The sequence below is a fragment of the Triturus cristatus genome, chromosome 12 (assembly GCF_964204655.1).
Source record: "Triturus cristatus chromosome 12, aTriCri1.1, whole genome shotgun sequence".
NCBI classification, from domain to species: domain Eukaryota; kingdom Metazoa; phylum Chordata; class Amphibia; order Caudata; family Salamandridae; genus Triturus; species Triturus cristatus.
The window spans coordinates 490,274,486-490,290,925 of record NC_140595.1 but is presented as its reverse complement, the minus strand read 5'-3'; the positions used below and the strand labels follow the sequence as shown (position 1 = coordinate 490,290,925).

Genomic DNA, 16,440 nt, shown 5'->3' with positions numbered 1-16,440 from the left:
GATACAGTGAACTGGGAGTATCTATTCTCGGTCTTGACTGCCATTGGCATCCCGGGTTGGTTGCTACATCTCCTCTGACTCCTATACACTGAGGCTTCCGCATGAGTTAAACTTGGCCAATGCATATCTCACTGTTTCTGTGAGTAGGGGGACAGGGCAGGGCTGCCCTCTCACTCTCTCCACTCCTATTTGCCCTAGCAATGGAGCCCCTGGCCCACCAACTGCGACAACAGGGAAAAGCTTGAGGTATTCTACTTCATGGCTAGACACATATTGTCTCATACGCAGTTGACGTCTATATATATATATATATATATATATATATATATATATATATATATATATATATATATATATATATATATATATATATATATATATATATATATATATATATATATATATATATATATATATATATATATATATATATATATATATATATATATCCCAAGGTTGCCCAAATGCGGAGACGCACACAATGAAAAGGCTGACCCCAGTTTTCACAGCGGAGTCTTTATTCGGCAATCAGCAGACACATCCGGATATTTCCTCGCCTCACCCAACATGTTTCGGAGCTCCTGCTCCTTGATCACGGGTCGTGGCTTGCTCTGTGTGCAGATGCGTAGGGAGGCAGTCTCTTAATTAGCAATTTATCGCCCTCCAATGGGCTTCTTCCTCGCTTTGCTTTCTGGGGCTTGCAGTCCCTGCGCTAAAATATTACCCTGGATGGGTTCTGCATTGAGAACTATGTTTTCAAACTCTTGATAGAGCCTCCAGTGCACCTGCTGACGAAAATATTGCCCCTTGTCATCCTGTCATAAGAACTCCCGTATATCGGGAATCGGCAGTCCGTGGTGTACACAGTGGTGCTGTCTCCCCGACCGAGGCTGGCCGGTAAATATTCATCCCAAGGTTGCCCAAATGCGGAGACGCACACAATGAAAAGGCTGACCCCAGTTTTATATATATATAGGACATATGGGAGGGCATTGATGGAATACAGGTGGTGCTGCGAGAATTCAGATAGGCTTCAGGCGCAGTGGGGTGAATTGGGCTAAATCCTGCCTATACCTGTTGCATCCAGACTGCCCCCAGCAGCTCTATGAGATGGACACTTGCCCGGTCCGATGGAAACCTAGCTTATTCCGGCATCTCGGAATAAACATGTAACATGAGACGCAAGACGTAATTTATGGCAACCTTACTAGGCCCTTAGTCTCGCTACAACCTCAGATGTCTTTCTGGTGCACGTTTCCCTTGACTTTGCAAGGCTACGTCTCATTGGCAAAGGTGGTGGTATGCAGAGACTTTTTTTTCTCATAATCTTCGGACCACTTCACCAAATCCACCTTCTGGCCGTTGCACGTTGAGCTGGGAAGCTTTATTTGGAATAAAGGGAGAAGGCACATCGCGTTCCGCACTATTTAATTGGCCACAGAGCAGAGGATTGGGAGCCCTTAATTGTGAGCTTTATTACTTGGCGGCACAGCTGCAAAGGCCCTCGTGCTTGCTGGCGGCTCACTTTACAGAGGAGCTGACGATTACCAGGCACGGCAGGTTGTGCATCGTGCCTTTCTCCCACATGCTACGCTCCCACACAGTGCAAATAGTCTGTTCCGTAATGCCTTTCTCGTCTTCCAACGCAGCTTGCAACTTATGCCACACATCCCTGGTTACTCTCCCTAGATCCCATTACGTTCACTTGAACCCTTCACGCGCAGACTGGGTAGGGTGGGGATGGAAACCTGGTAGGCAGTGGGAGTGTGAACCCTAGGCATCTTATTTCATGATGGCGTCTTGCCCTACGAGCAGCTTGGGGAGGAGTATGATCTTCCGGTGGGACACTTCCTCGCGTATCTTGATCTCCTGGTGTTGCTGGAACAACATTGGGGTATTACTGATACTGAACCTTCACAACACCCCTCAATACATACACTGTATATTATGGGAGATGGTTGCAAGCTTGTTACGTGACTTATCCACGCACTGGCACACACACCACGTGAGTATGACGACAATGTACGCGTGTCTCCTTCTTCATGCAGTGTGTGCTGACCATGGTATAAGTGAGCATCCGAGACTCACGGGTGCTTTGGTTTATTACAGATTGACTCTGTGACTGTGCCCATGAGTGGCAGAATATGCGCAGTGGGCCATGCACCCTAGCGACGGCTGCATTACATATCATTGAGAACGGGTTGTACAAGCTGGGGGTCAGTCATACCATCCGCACACCATACTTGATCCTCTACGGGTGTCAGGGTCTTCCAGGTTCGCGACTGTGCATCTGTGATACAACACTACCCCCCACGTGTGGGTCTCTCGGATGCATAAGTTGAGTGCCGGCTAACCTCCAAACATCACCATGAGGTTTGGTATATTTGTGGTTGTTTATGGGTACTGAGCAATGGCTTTATAACACCGGCTGGACAACATGATGTTTTGGCTGTATGGGAGGTGCACCATCAATGCACCTCGTTTTGACTCCCATTAGCATAGGGGGTCCTCTTGGTGCTCAACTATGTATCTGTGTCACTACTCATTTGCTACCCCTGATAGCTTGACATGACCGAATTGAGGGCGGCACCACTTTACCTGTCCTTGAACCACGTGTTGGGCACGCCCCCCTGTATTTGATCTTCTTTACATTTTCTATTATTTTTTCATCATTAGGACACCAGAATCTTGGTGTCCCGGTAGCGCAGCGAACACGGACAGAAGCAGGGGTTTACACTCTAATAAGTGAGTGCCCCGCATGCACCTCTGTGATATGAATACTAGACCTTTACTGCAGCCACTACCATACATCCAGTCTTCTGTTTTTATAATGGGTTTTTGTTTTTAATTCCACATTCACGTATAGTAAGTCCTATACTTTATTTGTTTATTATTTGAGTACATGTCACTAATACCGCATGGAGACATACACTTGGCTCCTCTGTTGCAACTAGTATGTTTCATTAACACACCTATGTAGGAAGAGAGATTTTGTTTGTTTTAAATGTGCGGGAGAGGACCATGTTCTCTACGCTGACCCGTGTCTTAGTTACCTTATTCTTCTCTTAGGTTACCATTGACACATGGAGAGATCGTTTCCCATAGTGATATACGTGGCAGGTAACAAATGCACCCAAAACACTGTGTAGATAGTTGACATTTCAATAGGTCCTGAAGAATTGTCAAGGATCACTAGGACCGCGAGGCATGAAACATGTTGACCACCATAGATGAGCATAGCTAAGCTGAACCCTCACGTCAGCAAGCTGCCAATCTGTTTTTGTTTTTAACCAGGTGGATAGCCATTCCTAATAAAGTCTTATTTTGGACTATCCAACTTGTTTTAATCACTTACACTCACTTACATCTACACCACTAGACCCCTCACACGCACTGCATCATATGGCCAGGAACAAAATATCTCCGCTAAAGAGCCCCTTTATGGGTGCCCGTCGGGTATTGCAGCGCCGACCAGACGAGGACCAGGTCCATATGATGAAGCATGACACCTAGCTTGCTTGGTGTGTGAGGACCCTAGTTCCGACAAGAGGAACTCCTCTCCTCTCGTACATTTGACATCCTGCTGTTCTAAATTGGAGGAGGCAAAGTGTTTAGTTCCTCAACTCCTGTGTAAGACAATCTCTGGAGTTGTCATGGTTATCATCAGCCTAAAGGGCTCTGTTAGCAGTTGATTCTATGAACGTGGGTGACAATAAGATGCCTCATTGGGCAACCTCCCTTTTTATCCATGGTCAGTTCGCAGAAAGGCTTTTACTTGCCCTTACGCACTCATCTGGCTAACAAATCATTATTAACATCTGTAAAGGTGAATTAAGTAGATTATTGATGTTTGTTCCAAAATATGTTTTTTCAACTGTTATATCGAATCAAATGATATGTTTTGACATAGCTTGTAAAGATGCAATATCTCTGTTCATTTCATCTATATATTCAGAGCCTAGATTCTGGGCTTGCTATCCTCCACCTGCTTCTAGATTGCCTTCCTTCAGATCCATGACATGAGAAACGTTGGTCTTTATGGTAATTGTTTTAGCTAGGAGGCATTATTTATCTGTGACAAGGTTAGACAAAAGAAGTGTAGCTCTCACCAATTCGATTCATTGTCTATCCCTTTCTGCTGCTGATGTGATAGTCTCCTTAACGATGAATGTGGAAGTACTTTTCCAAATCTCGCCAAATATTTAGCCTACATACAAACCATTTGATCACACTGAAAAACACAGTTGTAAGAATTATACACCAGCAGGGCCTTGAAACCCAATCAGGAAGAGAACCCATGACCTCTGTTAATGAAACGCTAAAGGAAACCATAACTTCTCATTTAATTGAGATTGAATTTCATCTGTGGTCAAAAGACTCAAATTACTCTGATCAAAGCTCTTGGTGTTTTACCAGCAGATACTGTTAAGTTTTCTTCAAGACTGTCACATTGAGGAGCTTTTCAGGCCTCGAACAGAAATTAAGGGGGATACTGTATAGACCACCTATATTGCTAAGACCTTTGTTCATTTGTTTGAAGACTGACTACTCATTGGGTAATCATCATCAAAAATGTAGTCCTTTTTGTATTTCTCTTTCTAAATTTTTCAGATTTTCTGGAATGGTTTCTATTTATTATAAGTAAAAAATTATGTTTCAGTAGTCTGCAAACAAATTGAAACAATTACCAAACTCATCTAATAAATGTTATTTGTTTTTGGAAGCAAAAGCAGTTTTACAAATGAGAACAATTGTTTTTAATAAACACCTTGTAGTTATATATTCCACTAGTCAAACTTAAGTTGACCCGTGTAGACTAGTGACTGTCTTGTTGCATTGCTTCACCAATGCATCATACCTGGATAACCAGTTCTTCAACGACTAATGATTACTTTCAATGTGTTTTGTACTTTTATGATCTGTATTTTAAATGGATCAGATAAAGAGATGACTGACTGACTAGTCCTTTAAATGTTCCTTACATTCATAGCACCACTCCCTGCCAGATCTTACTTTCAAGTTTTAAGGTATTTGGCCCATTTAAATCCCTATTAATAAACCTCAGAAGCTATAGCACATTTTTTAATGATTGAAATTTCTATCCCTTTCCGATGGATGGCAACAACATTCCGGTTTTTAGGAAAGGCAGCCAGAATGATCCAGCCAACTATCTCCCATTGAGTTTGAATATCTTTGGGGGGAAATTGGTTCTAACACACCTGAAGGATTGGACAGGCTTTGGGGAAAAAAGATCAGCACAGTAGTCTTGTTCTGGTGCTATCCCATAGTCCAAGAATGTTCATCACTGAAAAAAATGTGTTTGTACATTGTATTCTTTGTCTCGAGGTCCTCATCTGACAATGTTTCCCATGTTATCTAATAGAGGGTATATAAAACTATATGATTCTCTTTGTAAATTGTTTGAGAGCTTGGTAAGAAAGAAATGCTCTGTAGTATTCTCTGTGTGGTCGTCTTTCGGTGTTGCAGGATTTGTGTTCAGACATGCTCTTTTATTCAGGAGTCATCTCTTTGGGAGCGGGTGGCGACTTAATGTGGGTATTCACAGTATACTACATAAGCAATCAAAGTTAAACACTCCTGTGAATGCAAAAATTAATGTTATCCTATCGCTACTATTTTTACAGCCCTTTAGTCACCAAGCTGTTCATGTTCTTATAGCATTTAATAAGAATGTTACAAAAAGACTGAAAGGCCCTGGAGGCTGATAATCCGCATCTTATATAATATACTCTGGAAACTCAAAGGCCCATGTTAAGATTTATGGGAATTACCATCTGGTAATTTAAGCCATGGTTTATCTAATGACACACCTTGCAGTTTTACCCTCAGGAGAAACTACCAAATGGTTCAGAATTTGAGGTGAGAACGAGAAATAATCTGTAAAGCCATATTTTGCACACCCTGAAACTGCTCATTTATCTCTTGCAAATTTCTCTAGAGTTCTTTTGGCAAACTTTTCTTTAACTATCTAAATTTGCTTGACTGATCTGTATCCACTCTCATTTGGTATTTAAATTACTTACACCTCTTGCAATGTCAGTGGAAACAAGACTTAATAGACCCCCAATGCCCGTCCTATTCATTTGCTTTAGCTTTTTGAATTATTTCGATAAACGTTTTTAATATTGGGGTTTCCCCACACAGCCATGTTTCTGAAAGACATTTTGCATCATACTTAGCCAAGATTTCATCCAATTTTCCTAACTTGAATAATCTATATCGCTCAAGCGAGTATTCCAGCTAAATAGAAACCTCAAGCTATGGGGTGACTTCTTTTCTTAATCTACATCGCTCTGGAGAAATGTTCTATTCTCATCTTCCCTATCAAAGCTTAGACATTCATAATAATTTCTTGTCAACACCTCTTTCGCTTTGATTTCATCCATTACATTTAGTATCCTTATTTTAGTCCTCCTTTATCCACACCTACCGGTCATACAAAGACGCCCTTATTCCCAACTTTCCATTCTACACAATTTCGATTTACTGATAAAGCAGCAGCATGTTTTCTTGTGTTTTTTTTAATGGTTTTGTTCATTCTTTTTCTATTTCAGTAATAGGAGTTATCACATTTTATTGACATTGAATTCATGTTCTGCATTACACATCAGTTCCTTTACCAGCTGTGAGTAAAAGAATCTCTATAACTTCCCTACCGCCTTCGTCTGTTACAAAACCCATACATATATTCTAGTGAAACTGATTATAAAAGGGCATATTTCTGGAAGTTCTGCTTTATTCATTTGTTTCATGTTTTGCTCTTTGTACTCCCTCTAAATGCATCCATATACATCCACAAGCTCTTATCCTTTCCTGATGCTCTCTGAGATCTTTTACACAAATTTCCACTTCCTCCTTTAATTAGAGGGGTAGATTTTATAACATTTTTCTTCAACCTTTTCACTCTTGTCCTTTTCCTTAATTGAACAATTTAAATCTTTTTTTTTTTTTTTTTTTACATTTGCCTCATTTGTGCAGTGCTTGTCCAGTTACTACTATCTCCTTCCTTGTCCTGACTTGGCACTCAACATTTGTCTTCGGTATCTTCTTTTTATTTAATTTGCTTATTACTCAGTAAGTTCTGTCATAGCGATCAATGGTTTTTCGTTGGTCAGCACCCCCTCCCTTGATCTATAGGATTCATTATTTCCTTTCATCCTTTTTATATTGCTAAGATGTTCTTTTTCAACACCACAGCTCGAACCCTGCACAAATGGATCTCCGACAGCGCCAATACCATAGCCCCCCTCAAGAAGAACACACACGCCAGGAAACCCAGATGGTTTACCACCGAACTCCGAAAGTCCAGACGCACATGCTGCTGCCTCGAAAAGGACTGGTGGAACTCCAAATCTTCAGAAGCCCACAACAACTTCGAAGGCGACACCAACGCCCACCACCAACTCATCAGAAATACGAGAAAGACAGCAATCAAAGACAGAAACTCCACACACGAGCACAATAGCAAAGAACTCTTCAGCATCATCAAGGAGTTCGTCCAACACATCAGCAAGTCTACAGACATCCCTCCCTCACAAGACGTCTGCGAAAAACTCTGCACCTCCTTCCACCACAAAATCAAGAACATCTACGACAACTTTGACGAAGACAGCCAACACACAGAACCCTCACCAACCACCCCGACACCCTGAAGCCAACGATTGACAGCTGGACAGCCCTCACCACTGAAGACACACTGAAGACAATGAAGTCAATCCACTCCGGGGCCCCCACGGACACCTGCCCCCACCACATCTTCAACAGAGCCGCCAACACCATCGCACCCATGCTTTGCCACACCATCAACCGCTCCCTCACGAACGCCTCCTTCCCCCACAACTGGAAGCACGCCGAGATCAACCCCCTCCTGAAGAAACCCTCAGCATACCCAACCGACCTAAAAAACGACACCCATCTCCCTGCTTCCGTTCCCAGCTAAAGTCATCAAAGCTGTCAACAGCCAACTCGCCACCGTTGAAGAGCACAACATCCTCGACTCCTCCCAATCTGGCTTCAGAAAAAACCACAGCACAGAAACCGTCCTCCTCGCCGCAACAGACAACATCCGCTCCCTCCTGGACAGGGGAGAGACAGTAGCCCTCATCCTCCTCGACCTCTCTGCGGTCTTTGACAGTGTCTCTCATCGCACACTCAGACTTCACGACGCAGGGATTCAGGACAAGGCTCTCGACAGGATCCGCTCATTCCTCGCAGGCTGAATGCAGCGGGTCAGACTCTCCCACCCTCACGGACCCTACACCATCCACCTGCGGAATCCTCCAGGGATCCTCCCTCAACCCCATGTTGTTCAACGTCTACATGGCTCCGCTCGCCCCCATCGTCAGAACCCAGGGACTCAACATTGTTTAATACTCAGACGACACCCAACTCGTCCTCTCCCTATCCAATGAACCCAATGCAGCTAAACACAAACACAACCTTCAAGAAGGCATGGAAGCAATCGCCAAATGGATGAAGAGCAGCTGCCTACAACTCAACACAGACAAAACAGAAGTACTCATTATGGGCCCCCACCCTGACGCCTGGAATGACACCTGGTGGCACCCCGCCCTCGGAAGCCCACTCACCACCACAGACCACGCACGCAACCTCTGAATCATCCTGGACTCCGAACTCAAAATGGAGCACCAGATCAACTCAGTCGCATCCTCCTGCTTCCACACCCTCCGCCTCCTACGCAAAACCTTCAAATGGATCCCCCTCGAACACAGAAAGACAGTCACGCCCTCGTCACCAGCAGACTTGACTACGGTAACGGACTCTACACCGGAATCAACAAACACCTCACCTGCAAGCTACAAAACATCCAGAACGCCGCTGCAGGACTAATCCTCAACCTACCACGACACTGCCACATCGCCTAGCCCTTGCGCACACTCCACTGGCTCCCCATCGAGGCTAGAATCACCTTCAAGATTCTCACCCACCCACACACACAAAGCCCTCCACAGCACCGGACCAGCATACCTGAACAGCCGACTCAAATTCCATGCAGCACACAGGACCCTACAATCAGCCCATATTTTCTACGCCGTGGTCTCTCGCACCAGGAAGTCCAGATCGGGAGGCCCCTCCTTCTCCTTCCTCACGCCAGAGCCTGTAACGCCCCCCCCGCTCCATCTCAGACAGACAACATCACTCCTCATCTTCACGAGAGACCTCAAAACATGGCTCTTCGATAGAACTCCTCCTTGATGGACTGGATCCTGCACCTCCCCTCCACCCCAGCGCCTTGAGACCCTTACAGGTGAGTAGTCGTGCTTAACAAACCCATGATTGATTGTTTCTTTCCATCTATTCCTCAATTGCCATAAGTATGAGTGTATCCTCTCTTATAAAACCTACAATCCCCCTATTTTTTAACCAACATCGGCTTATAAGAAACAAACGGGTTTTGGTTTCTTTTTAATTTGTATTTCCTTCCGATCATTCTACTGGAGATTCACTTCCATTAGTTTAACCAGAGATGGCATGTAGTAATATTTCTTTTTTACTTCTATAGTAGTTGTGGTGTTTTTCTAAGATCTTTTGGGGGCTTCATTGCATTTTTATTTAACACTAAGGTTCCAATATGCCTTGTAAAGGTTTTTGTTTTCGACTTCTACGTTTTTCTTGCTCCTGTAAGTAGTTTCCTTCATTAGTACTAATTTTACTCTTCTCTATTATAGAATTTGAGAAGAACAGTTATATTCTGCAACTTCTAAATTATTTGGGGCGATGTAGATCAGCGTGGCTATGACAAATCCATACGCAGATCCAAAAAGGGAAATAGATTGAGCCATTTCTGCTGCAGTGGAAATGTATGCTTGTATTCCTGCACTCAAGTCCTTATCTACTAGGGATGTTGAATTGTGTTCCACATTTTTGAGCTTAAACTGCTTCCCTATAATTTTTTCTCTTGATGATACTTAAAAGGCAGAAGCTGTGTGGTTGATAACTTCAGTTTGTAATGACTCCCCCCCCCCCCCCCAACCCCGCTCACCCCCTTTCCTCTTCATAAATGTAGATTATCTTTAGAACATATGGCAGCTCAGATGGAGGCGTCCATTGGATGCATTTTACTTTTTTCAAGTGTTAAAATTCTCAGTTTTAGCTGTAGATTCCTGGTCGATTTCTTGCAATATTGCACAACTAAAAACTTCCAAACCATTTTGTCAGCTCGCCTGCCAAAAGCATATAAATGATACAAAAATGAGATATTACAATAAAATTCTCAGCTCGCGATGCTTCACAGTTTTATGCCCTTTGAATTGCCACAACCTTTCATCTTTGGTTCTATCTCCTTTATTTGAGTTGAATTATGCCCCTCTTAAAGCCAAATCAAGCCTTTGTTGAATCCTTCATTCAGTGTGTTACTCACTGTTTTTATTAAGGTTTCTCCTGCTAGTTACTTTATCAATAGGACTGGCCAATATTATCCTTGAGTGTCTCTCTCCCTGGTAGCTTGAGTGGGAAACCACCTGTCAGCCCCCCACCCCTCCATCCCTGGCACAAAGCTCTCTTTGTGCTAGAGGGCGGAGATATTGGAGACCCTCACAACTGCTCATTCATAAGCTGTTAGGTCCTCCTCACGCAGAAGCTCGGAACCTGACAGTTCCAGCAGCTTCAAGGTTTGCAGCAACAAACAAGTTGCCCTTTCATAATCTAGAAGTCCTTCAAGAAGCGGCTCCCATGTCAATTATCATAAAAAGGACTGCAAACACACTAGGTCTTATCCCCACATCATCAGAGAAAGGAAAACACAGGTGAAAGTACTGGAAGCTGCCAGGCCATATCCCAGTATTACAATAAGTCAAACCCAAGCAGGCAAGTTTTTCCGCTTCTGAAAATTCAAAGGAGCAAATTCAGGTTTTCCAGCACATGATGCTGGCTATTTTCACAGCGATGTCCAAGGCATCCTCGGCTCTTGCTGAGTTCGAGACTGCTTAAGCTGTGTCCGCCCCACTGCAGCCAATCCAGTTGTAATGGTGTCAATAGTATCAAACTAAAGAAAACAGCCTGTGTAGGAATTACCAATGACCCAGACTACTCTCAGAGCACGGAAACCAATTTCAGTTTTGAAGACCTCAACTACAGCCATATCAAAAACCCATGCAGATTTTAAAAACTGACTCCCACTCATCTGTAGTTTTTCCCCTTTTTAAGAAAGAGACTAAACTGAGTAGAGGAAGACACGTGCAATCTCAAGTGTCCCTCATACTCTTTTACAGAAACGCCTTGAGTGCTTGGTCCGACAGAATTCCAATTCTGCAATGGGAGGAGAGATGGCATAATTCCTTTTAAGATTTGTTTTGGAATGCTATGTTGGATTCTACAGATCTTTACAGCTTTAGGTTATTCACCAACTTTAAAAAAAAAAAAAGTCCACTTGCCCCGTCCCCACCACGAACATAAAGATGAAAGAGATCCAGCTCAATTTCTCAAAGGAACAGTAGAGCAAGTATGTTAGTCAGAGAGTGCCAGTGGAATCCATTTTGAGTACCAATACACCCAAATAGAAAGGAGGTTAACATCTGGAACTATGGTTTCTTAACATATTTTGAGTGGAGGGAAAGTCAAATTGGTGACACTACTGGAAATTTTGGAGCTGGTCAGAAACTAAAGTTAGGGCATTATACAGTGCTAATGAGTTGATGATCCTTAATCAGACATCAGCGATACAGGGGCCACTAAAACTGCTTAACCATGTTAAAACGAAGCAGGGATTTTGGCACAAGCAAATATAGCGGGAAATGTTACATTGACGGTACCCAAATTGCTTGTTATTGAATACAAGTATTTAGGCTTCCAAAATAATTCAGAGTACACTTGTTGACCATTCATGACCACAAAGGCTAATTCTTTGATGATACTTATTAGCCCACTATCATTTCGAGTGATTCTAGTTTAGGTGGTATATCGGAAGGAAGATGTAGATCTTAACTAAGTAGTACTTAATATAAAACGGCAAGAGCTGCCAACCTAATCTTGGTTGCAGACAATAAAGAATTAATTACTGTTCATGTAATAAAAGCAGTTCTCATTAACTTTTGACAAAGAAATTACTATGACCTGTGCTTAGGTGAGTGCCTTTTAAGTTTATAATAAAACTGAAGATCTTAGCTGTGAAGGTTCTCCTCTTTTTGTAGTGGTGCAGTGGTGCCATCAAATCTTTGGTTCCTATTGTATTCAGATGCTTGTTATTTTTGGCCTCTATGATAAATAAGTTTGATTTATATTCTATTGTTCCAAATGTGAATAATGTAGCAATTATAAGTACATATGATTGTAAATTTGCTACCATGTTGAAATATTGCAATTGATTCAATATTGTATACCCTATATGGTGGATCTCAGCCTTGAATAAAAAGTGTCTAAATAATAAGGCAAGTGAATTGTTATCTGGGATGATTCTAACATGCAACTCTCAAAATGAATCTGTGTTTAAAATGTTCTGAATTAGTTGTATTAGAGTACTCTGACAATTATGTAATTCACTTTTAGAAATACAAAGTATTTTACTAACACACTTCTGTGTATTTTCCTTTCTTCAAATTGACAGGACAATAAAACCAAAACATGGCCGCCTAAAGCTCCCTGGCAACATTCTTCTCCCCACACAAATACACTGCCCAGTCAAACTTCTTCCTTGTACCAGATGACTAATCCAGTCAGCCAATGGAATGACACAATGCAAATTTTGCAGTCCCCTGTGTGGTCCACAGCAAATGACTGTACTCCATCGACGGGAATCTCTACATTTGCTTATGCACAGCAGCAGGCACAGCAGCATAAGCAGATGAATAAGGGCTTTAAATCTTTTCCAGTGAAGCATGAGCGCAGACCATCATACCTGCATCAGTACTGATACTATTCAAATTAGAAGATTTAACATAGGGCCAAAAGATCTTATCAGTGGTGTATATATCAATTTCACAGTTTTACTTGTGTATTGAAGTGCATTATATTCCTTTTGATTTTTTTTTTTTTTTGACATGGAGTGAAATATTTCCAGGTAAATCTGTATAAAAATGACACTGATGTACAAATGTTTTAATTAAAATGTAGTGTTGAGCAAGGACAGCCAGTACATTTGTTGCATTATATACACTTTAGCAGTCCAAAACTGTGATGTAGAAAGGCTTTTAAAATATATTACATTTGCTTTGGAATATTACTTTTTAACAAAAAAATACTAAAAAGATTACCATATGAAACACTGTATTTTATAGATATTTTTTCACATAGGTTTATAGTTAAACATATATTGCTGAAGGTGCATTGAAATATTTTATAACAGACAGAAGTAGTGGCCATAATGTTGCTCAGCACTGGTCTTGTTAGATTTATATATGCACAAGTTGTAAAGGCTTGCTGTTCTAAATAAGCTGCCAATGGCAATTATAATTGTTGTAGGGTAGTGAAGCAGCAGCAGTACATGAAATTCAAAATGTGAATGTGACTGCAAAGTTTCAGAAGCAGAATTGCCACACAGATTTTTACAGCAGTTGATGGGCAATTTCAGATTCATGAGCAACATGCTAACTTGTCAAATATATTTATCTTTGCCGTAGTAGGATAATAATCAGCTTTATGTGGGTCTTTGATATGGATTTTCATGTATACTGTTAAATACTGCTACATTTGGCCAAAGGCGTTATCCACATAGTGCTCCTTAAATGTGTGAAATTTTGATGACTGACTGCTTGGAAATATTGAGAAGTCTTATTTGATATAATACAGTTTAAAAGTAAAAACGTAGTGAGCTGGCTCCGATACGAAACTAGATACAAAAAAATTAAATATGGTTAGCAAATTGGTAAACACTTTTGTTTTTTTAAGGAACTGGACATAATGTAATTATGTACAGTCATTACGTGCCATTTAAACCAATACAACCTGTGGAAAAAGGAATATTCTTCCAACCAAAGTAAATGCAGGAGAGGGGATGGTGCTTAAGAAAATTATATTGAAAAACAGTAAAACAGTGGTAAGAAATATAAATATATTTGTATAGTTGTTCCACTGTATATTATAGGTTACAAAAGATTCTTTATAGTTGCTTTATTTAAAATTTCATACTACATCTTTAAAAGATTAAAACCCACGATATTTTCGGGGATAAAAGTATTGACAGTATTAATCTTATTTTTGTATTTTCTTAAATCATTACACTATTCTAATATTTTAGGAAAGTGGGTAATTTAGTTGTCTTTATTAACTTCATAAAACTGTTCAGCGAAGATAGTAAAAGCACATTTTTGTTCCCATTTTCTACCAATTTAAAGTACATTTATATCTAAATATACCAAAAAAATGTATAAATATATATAAGTATATATATAAAACACTAAAACCATTAAAAAGTTGGGTTTTTTTAAATAACCCATATGTTTTTTCTGTTTGTATGGTGATGGGCTGTGTTTACAAGCCCAGAATGTTACCGTTTGTGCTGTTTGAGGATGCCAATGTTGCCTGTATTTATATTGTCACCATGTTTTCTGAAAATTATGCTTACCATGTTTACAAAGAATTGTTTGCTGTACATAGACCTTTTATAGTAATGTGCTTTGCACAATCAATTTGGTTTGCTCTTGTATGTAATGTCATTAGTTCTTCTGTACTACTTTTACTTTTGAAGATCTTGTACTGAAAATGCTAGTGGTTATAATTTTTTTTCCAGTTTCCTGTAGTGGCACATAGAGTGCTATGTGTATTTGATTAACTTCAAATCCTAAATCTGGTTGCACTTAAAATCCCTTCATGACTCTTGTCACATAAGAACAAAAACCATCTTTCAGGACATGAATATATATTTATAGTGAATTTGACTTCTCCAATCTCAAGTGCCAATACAATGTTTAATTGCATATATTTTTTTTTTTTTACAACTGAAATGGTAGTCCAATTGTGACAGTTTATAAAATTGAAATGCAAATACATTGTGGAAACTGAGTGAAACATTTCTGTATGCATCCACTTTGACTGTGTATGTGTATGTTCTTTGCTTCCAATTGTTCTGAACACTGGTAATTTAAACCTTATTGCACTTGGCAAAAAAGTCTTGCCATTAACCTCGTCATTTACACTGCCAAGTGCAGGGGTTTGGTGCTTAGCTAATTTCATCATAAATTGCAGTGCTTCGTGTGAATAGTCGAATGTTTCTAAACTGGAACTGTACATTTTGTATTTTATTTTTAAAGCTCTTGTAAGTAAAATAACTATTTGCTTTATTAAAGTTATACATTTAAAAAAATGTTCCTTTTCCTTTTAGCTGTGGATGCCTTAATGTGTTGTACTCCTAGGTCCTATATTATTTTAGCTGTTTGTTCAGTAGTAGAAAATGTGCTCTGTGTTGATTGTGTACAATTAGTAACGCACACATTCAATTTAACTGGCAGTAATCAAAATGCCTGAGCAGTTGCTACACATCAAAAAAACATATGTTTAGGTCTCTAATTTGTAGACTATTCCATTTACTAATTTCCCAGTCAGTTCGTTACAAATAAATTAATAAAACACACAAAATAGACCTCTCCTCTTCCATACATAATAATGGACTTTAGAAAAGATTCTTAATTCTAATTATTTTGTGATTGATTAGGAATTCACAGCCAGGCTGAGGAAAAGCTTTTCCAAAAGAATGCTACGATTAAAGTACTTTGTCAGAGCCCGCGGTTTGTGCATTCAATCAACAGGTCCTTGCCTCACCCGACCCGCAAATCACCAATCATCCTAGCTTGTTCTTATATGTTTAACCAAGCATGCAAAGATGAAGCACAGCATATTTAGTTTACCAGCCACCGTCGCTAGCTAAACCTGTGGGAGAAAAGAGGAGTGTAGCTTGTGATCTTGGAAAAGTACCTCTTTTGGTGTCTCGACCGCTGCTTTAGCTATTTATTGTTGAAGACCTATTTTTTTCCAATATCATGCAGCACAGGGAGGGCTTTGAGTCAGCCCTTGCTCATGATTAGATAGCTGTATTGTCTCAGTTCTATGCTCCTGATTTGATTTCTTTTTTATTAATCTCCCTCTTCTTTTTTCTCTTCCCTGGAGCATTTCCTCTATGCTATCCTTTTGTTTAAATGACTGGAATGCTTCCATGCCTGACATTAGGAAACTATTTTACTTTCTATTTAACACGCTCTGGGAGTGAAAATATATACATAACAATCGTTAGTTTTCTTTCACCAAAAAACGATGCCACAAGCCACGAATCCTTTTAACAGCGTGTATTTATTCCTTAATTTCGGCCAAGTCACTTGACACGTTTCGGAGGAGTCGTCCTTTTTCACAAGTGCAATGTAATTTCCAAGTGTTTATACATTTTCAGTGACACACCTCCTCTTAATGGAAAGTGAAAACAGATGCAATGGCATACATAAGTTACACGGAGCTAGAAAACAGGCTTTTTACATA

The 16,440-nt window shown here is 40.5% G+C and overlaps 1 protein-coding gene across 1 annotated transcript in view; it reads left to right on the top strand.

Moving 5' to 3' along the window:
- Window positions 1–15,277, top strand: part of GARRE1 (granule associated Rac and RHOG effector 1) — a 690,207-nt gene extending 674,930 nt beyond the window's left edge. The window contains exon 14 of the mRNA XM_085639654.1: window positions 12,584–15,277. Within this exon, the coding sequence (XP_085495780.1) occupies window positions 12,584–12,889 (306 nt within the window). The 3' untranslated portion in view covers window positions 12,890–15,277. The remainder of the gene's footprint in view (window positions 1–12,583) is intronic.
- The last annotated feature ends 1,163 nt before the right edge of the window (window positions 15,278–16,440 follow it).